The sequence below is a fragment of the Lates calcarifer genome, linkage group LG20, assembly GCF_001640805.2.
Source record: "Lates calcarifer isolate ASB-BC8 linkage group LG20, TLL_Latcal_v3, whole genome shotgun sequence".
Lineage (NCBI taxonomy): Eukaryota > Metazoa > Chordata > Actinopteri > Centropomidae > Lates > Lates calcarifer.
This window is the reverse complement of record NC_066852.1, coordinates 21,757,817-21,764,574: the sequence shown is the minus strand read 5'-3', so window position 1 is coordinate 21,764,574 and position 6,758 is coordinate 21,757,817. Positions and strand designations below refer to the sequence as shown.

Here is a 6,758-nt window from a genome sequence, read left to right as displayed (position 1 = left end):
TACAGAGAATCACAAAATGATCTCGTCCAGTTTTACTCATGACTGACAGTTCCTCTGATCCAATAAACGAACGGCTTTGCAGACTGCTGCCCAATAGTAAATATCGAGGGGCGGGACTTCTGTGTTTCATAACAACACCGAGCACTTTCATATAAAAGATGAGCCCTGTCCGATCTTGCTTGTGTTTAGCAGGTGTGAATTTAATAACGAAGGCATGACTTGGTTGACTGTCTGAAAGGTAGGCGTTATACTGCGTGTTTCTTAACATATTATAAGAAAATTAGGTAAAAGCTAAGTTGTATAACTGAGCTGACCCAGCTCGTCCTGCAACAAATTGTATTCACAGGAACAAAGTGTACATTGTTATTAGCTTACATTCCACTTTTATGTTTCAAATAGTAAGATAATGTTAGATCGATGATGCAGTGCACAATGTATAATCGATGATTCTCAAAGGCAAAAACAACCAAACAAATTATCTGTACTTCCACGAAGATTGTATCTTGTGACTTGAATTAGCTGTGTACTATTTTTAAGAGGAGTACTGTCATGTGTTTATCTTGCTCACTGTACCCGAATGCTGAAGTGTTGAAGGTTGGTTGCAACAATAGCAAAAAACTTAAATGAGCTTTTCAGCATCCTAGAATATTTACATATTTTATACTGTACTACAAAACTGGCAATATCTTATTTATACATTGCATCCAGCTCATATTAGTTAACATGTCTTTTTACCCTATCATTTGTGCCGGTGTTAATCCTTAAATGTATTCTCTTATTCTCTATTTCAGGGAATATTTGCAGCCTGTCAAAATGAAGGGGCTTTTTCTTGTGGAACCTGTGGTGGCCCTGTTTGCTTTCTCCAGTTTTCTCATATATCCTCTGGTGCAGCAGTATGTGTATCGGAGGCTCTGGCAGGAGCTGACAAACACCACCTATCCCATCTTTGACAACACCTCCAGATGTGCGACAAACAACAGCAGCAACCATTCAAGCTATCATAAGGTTAGGCATTAATCACTGGATGTACATGCTAAGAATCAATGGACTTTTCCAGACTTTTCATCACTGAAATTTGTTCTGGTTTTTATATTGTCAGTATTGGTTGGGAACTATTTCTGCAAGCCTCCATCATTTTTGTGGTTTGATTTATTTGTCTTGATAAAAAGAAATATATTACTGAGTTACGTAAAAGTGCCTGCAGTGCAGCAGACAATAATTCTTTGTGCACAGGTGGAGTCTGTTCTTTCACATAGTCTCTGTTCATCCTTTACTTTCATGACGCAGCTTAATCTTTGCTTTTATAACCTCCACAGACACCCTTTTACAACACTGCTCAGGTAAAAACAATTGATTCAGCCACTGCTTCGTAAGGTGTTATTCAAGAGAGACCTGTGACTAAAGTTTACTACTACTGCTACCACTAAAATAAGCCATAACCAAGGTATACTGCAATCTAAAAAAAGATTTAGAGGAAATATTCTTGCGAAAATGTTAGTAGCATTTTATCTGCACCCTGTATTTATAGAATAACTATGAAACCAAACGGAGAAGTGGAACCTAACAGACTGATTTTAACATAGCCACCTCTGCACCTGTTGAATTGTAGAAAATCCTTGTTCCTTTTGGCCCAGAATGAGAAGCCTCACATGACATGTTTTCAAAATCTGCAAATCAAAGCGCTTGTGTTGTTTGTAGGATAGTTGCCAACATGAGGGTTGTTTTTTCCCACTTCCCAAGACCTGCTGTTACAGTGGAACCCAGATAGTCCAGTGTCTATCTGATTTTACTAGCTTGACTAAGATTTCACCATCCACTATTTTTAAACTTAACTATTCTCTCTCTTTCTGTGTTTCCAGGAAGTACAAAGACAAGCATCTCTCTTCTCCCTTTACACAGAGCTCTTCTCCACAATCCCCTCTTTGGTTGTTACTTTCATGCTTGTGGCCTACAGTGACCGCGGAGGACGCAAGATCACCATCATCATGCCGTTGATTGGCACGTTGATCTACACCTTGGCCTTCCTGACCGTGTCTTACTTTGAGCTCAGCATTTACTTGCTCATTGGCTCCTCGCTTCTCAGTTCTCTGTTTGGTGGCTTGGGCACATTCCTTGGGGGATGTTTCGCCTACATAGCAGACCTGTGTGAGGATGATCGTCAGAAGACACTGCGCATGGCTGGACTGGACATGATGATTGGCCTGTTGACTGGGGTGGCTGCCATATCAACCGGCTACTTCCTGAGAGCTGCAGGTTTTAACTGGCCTTTCCTAACCTCTGCCCTGTTTCAGTGTTTTATATTACTCTATGCAATTTTCATCTTAGAGGAGACTGTGAAGAAACCTCCGGCTGATGCCGTTATTTTAGATGAGTCTCCTCGGTGCTCAGCCCTGAAACAGATGACCACCGGGGTCTACAGAATGTTTATAGGTGTCAGCCCCAGGTGCAGAACTGTTCTGGTCCTCCTGATGCTCATCTTCACCAGCTTCTCCTTCTCTTATGTGGGAGGGATCACCCTGATGACACTATATGAGCTCAATGAACCACTCTGCTGGACAGAGATTTTGATTGGCTATGGCTCAGCGCTATCCACCACTGTGTTCCTGGTCAGTTTTGCAGGAGTGTCAGCGTTCACATACTGTGGTGTGCCACAGCTGCTCATTGTCCTGATGGGGATCCTGTCTGTAGCAGCAGGCATGGTCCTGGCAGCATTTGCCAAGACCACTTTACTGATGTTTATAGGTGAGAAAAAAGTCCACAGCAACTACTATGTTGCTTGTAATATTAATGTACAGCTCTGAATCTCCTTTTTAGGGAAGAAAAATCACCAAAGCCTTGTCTGTCAGTTTACCTTTAAGAGGTCAAACATATGCATAAATTAAATTAATGCTTGCCCTATTTTCAGAGAAGCTCAGTAATGTTCAATAGTTTGATGAGCACAACGGAAAATTAGAAATTACCTCCACCTTCTACTGCATGTCAGACAATTGTGTTGAGAAATAATGCACAGGATTAGTAGAGGTTACTGATTGACAGAGCCTGCCTTTCCTACCACTTTTACAAGGTGTAGAAATGGTACTGGGGTTATATAGTCTAATGTATTTTGAGATTATTGCATTGTAAACTGATAAGACAATGTAATTATACTACATCATTGCTGCTTTGTTTATCTTAATTATCATGTAGCCAGTATCTAAATGAGAAGACTAAAATGTGCAAATTTGCTAATGTTCTGCACAACATTACCTTAAACAAATTTACTTTAACTATGATGTTTGTATTTTACAGTTTGATTTTGTTACATTACATTGTCCCTGTGTCATGATGCATAATATAACGTGTGTTGTATGTTATGTGTTTACCACAGTGAGGGTGCCAATGCTTCTGTCTATAATGCCTTTCCCTGTTCTGCGTTCCATGATGTCAAAGATCATCTCAAAGTCTGAGCAGGGTGAGTGGTTTTAGGGCTTTCCATGAGCCACCGTACCGTGTCAGTGTGTTTGTAGATTCAGAGTCCAGCGTTGCTCTCTCAGCAACCTTGTGATGCATTTGAAATCTTAAGAGCAAAGTGGTATCTTGAAACTATACTGCTTGATCGCCCAGTGTTGTTAGTCTCTCTATTGCTTCTTATAGTTACTTTTTCTTCTCTCCTGGATATGTTTTCCCACAGGAGCCCTGTTTGCCTGTCTTTCCTTTCTGGAGAGTTTAACTAACAACGTATCAAGCGCAGTCTTCAACAGTATCTATGCTGCTACGGTGGCATGGTACCCTGGCTTCGTTTTCCTGTTGTCTGCAGGTCTCTGTGCCATCCCTTTGTTTGTCGTCGGGTAAGTTCATCATGTTGCCAATGTACATAACACAAAATTAAAGGACAATACCAGCCAATAATTAAAGTTTACATAGTCAAAACACACATACAAACTAATTTCCTGTATCTGCCTGCCACAATCATCACATTTTCCTCATTGTTTTTGTCCAAGTTATGTTGCACCATGTTGCAAGCTGGAACCGTTCTCCATTTACAAAACCTTTCTTCGTGTATTTAAGTACCCTCCAACATGCACAAAATAATAGTGTCCTGATAAAAGGATTGCAGTATTGATCTATGAAGGCTCCAAAACACAGAAGTTTTAGTTGAAACTGCTGTTGATGCTTTCTGTCAGCACAGGCAGACACCAAACTAATATGAGAAGTGAGAGCTTTTTTTTCCAAAACTATTTCAGATTTTGCCACATGACATTGACCAGGTGTTCAGCAAGTATTCTTAAAAAAAAAAAAAAAAAAAAAAAAAGAAGTTTATGAACAGTTAATGCTTTCTGGTCATGCTTCAAGTGTAGGGCTGTACTCGGTGGGTTGAGTTTCATCACAAGCACCTCTTTTGCCAAGTCACTGCCAGTTTTGCTCAACAAGGAAAAAAAATGCTGTCTGTGATTTAGGCACTGAGAAAACAAGAGCTCTCAGTTCCTCATTCCTGTGTATTGCATCAAACTTCCCTCACCAAAGAGTCTTATTCTTCCCATGGTAACATAAATCTCAGACATGTACATTACATCTTCAGATGTTACATCTTCAGATGTAATGTACATCAACAGAGATGCTTTGTCATATATCTTTAATGTATGTAATGTACTATATAAATGTATATATACATACAAGGAGGAAAGGCCATAGACGGGATACTTATCTATGGTACACTGTGTTCTTACTTTTGTGTTTTTTTACACTGTCTTAACAAAGTAGTGCTGCTGAATTTTCTTTAAGCTGTTTGTTTGTTAAAGGGGATTATCAGTCATGATATGATTCCACAAAACTGAGGTGCACCTTGTACTGTTTGTAATAGATAGATGATTGATAAATGAAAGCACATGTGTTGAAAATGTCTCAGCAGTTGGCCTGGTTTATTTTGGTAGAAACAGATAAGTTTCCCTTGTTTTTTCTGCCTCTCTGAAACCAGTTTTTCCGTGTTTCCAGGGTGGTTGGTGTGATAGGAGTGGATGTTCCCAAAGAGGTCAAAAAGCCTGAGGATCCTGTTGATGATCAGAATGACAACAGTCCTCTCATTAGCTGAGCCGTGCGTACTGCCAAAACCTCACCAGCACTTTGTTCTTTTTTTCTTCAGTCATTTTCTTTTCCAAAAATACCTCAGTGACTCTTGTTTCCAGTTCTATATATTAACAATGCAGGTTACAGATTCATCTCTTAGGTTTTGATGTGGTAGTTTGGGCTATTGAACTTGAACATTATGTAGACACAACAGGGATGAGTAGGCAAACAGGTTCTGAACTGATTTTTTTAAGCAGACCACTGTTGGATGACATAATAGAGTACTAAGAATCTTCAGCGAAGGGGTATTAAGTGATGCACATAAAAGCTAACAGGTTCTCCACTAAGAGTGGTGTATTAGCATTCTCAGATATTATTTATACCTCAAAATGGCCTGACTGTGACAGTACTAGTTGAAAGGATTTAAGTTTCACAGTGTGATTTGATTTGCAGATTTAGAAATTTTTGCGATCCATTTATGAACTGATTCAGATCTCCGATACCTGTTGTCTCTTTGTATTTCCTCTTTTGTGCAATGTTAATGTCTTTACAAAGAGCTCAGCTGACGCTTGTATTTAAAACAAATCTACAATTTTGATGCATTGTATTATCTAAAATCCACATGAAGTGATGTAAAAATAAACAACATTTTGCATACATATGAACGTGAAGCAAGAGGGAGGAAAGGGTTTTCAAAAGGAACAAACTACTCTGAGCCAGGGTGAAAGCTGGAATTAAATATAATGAGAAATGCTGAATGGTTTCTTATATGGGACAGAAATATGTTATGTTTGTGTATCTACCCTTTACTGTGCCAAAAACAATGAAGTCAAAACAGGAATGAAATTTTAGATTGTAGTTGTGGGTAGATCACTAAGAGGGAATTTTATCCTTCCATAACTTTTGTTGTTTTTTTGGGAGGAGGTGGATTTATTTTTTAGTAACTACACAGATGATAAAATCCTTGCAATGTTGCTTTGTGACTCAATTCCAAATGTTGTATCACACTATCACTTTTTAAATCTCAACAGTGCAAATATTTTAATAAATCTCTAATGCTAGATGTTTTTTGTTTGTTATGTTATCTTGTTCCTACTGTATGTCTTTGTGTAAGTATGATTAAAAAATAAACATAATTAAATTGTTTTCTAAGAGAATCCATCAAGTTCCTTGACACTGTCCCACTCTCTCTACCAAAGTCCACATATGGAGATGTGTGCAAACAGCAACAACTTTATTAAATATTAAAGGATATATCCTTTGCAAGAATCTTTTTTATGGGTGTTGGGTTTGTCTCCTATTTAAATCTGCATCCTTGGTGTCAGTACTAGTGTGTTTTAATTGGTCTGTATCCAGGAAAATTAATATACTGATTTATTTTCCATGCAGGCAAGGAACAGAACTGTTGAAAGTGATGTTATCCTTTGTTTGTTGACCACTAGGTGTCACTCTTGGTCCAGGCAAACAAGCGCATTGGCATGCTTACCCCTGTATCAGCTAATATTCTAGACTTAAACTATATAGTATATCACGAGTATTAAGTTCTAGTTTTTCTTCTTTTATGTTGTCTTTTAGATAATGACATTCCTAAAAGTCACAAATGTTTTCCTGTAAGTGTTAATCCCCTATATTCCCCTACATTCCTTTTCATTATACATGCTGAAGTGTAGATAGTGAAGATAGAGATACATTCTCTGTTTTTCATAGGTTACAAA

General features: G+C 38.4%; 1 protein-coding gene across 1 annotated transcript; it reads left to right on the top strand.

Annotated features, from left to right (window-relative positions):
- The first annotated feature begins 111 nt into the window (after positions 1–111).
- On the top strand, positions 112–6,189 carry slc46a3 (solute carrier family 46 member 3). The gene is made up of 6 exons (XM_018692456.2): positions 112–238; positions 792–1,005; positions 1,860–2,742; positions 3,368–3,451; positions 3,671–3,827; positions 4,972–6,189. The coding sequence occupies exons 2-6, from the start codon at positions 814–816 to the stop codon at positions 5,066–5,068; spliced, it is 1,413 nt and encodes a 470-aa protein (XP_018547972.1). The 5' UTR covers positions 112–238; positions 792–813; the 3' UTR covers positions 5,069–6,189.
- Positions 6,190–6,758: the final 569 nt, after the last annotated feature.

Coding starts and splice junctions, on each gene's coding strand:
- slc46a3 (XM_018692456.2), top strand. CDS start 814: ATGAAGGGGCTTTTTCTTGTGGAACCTGTGGTGGCCCTGTTTGCTTTC. Junction 2,743..3,367: donor CACTTTACTGATGTTTATAG/GTGAGAAAAAAG, acceptor TGTTTACCACAG/TGAGGGTGCCAATGCTTCTG. Junction 3,828..4,971: donor ATCCCTTTGTTTGTCGTCGG/GTAAGTTCATCA, acceptor CCGTGTTTCCAG/GGTGGTTGGTGTGATAGGAG.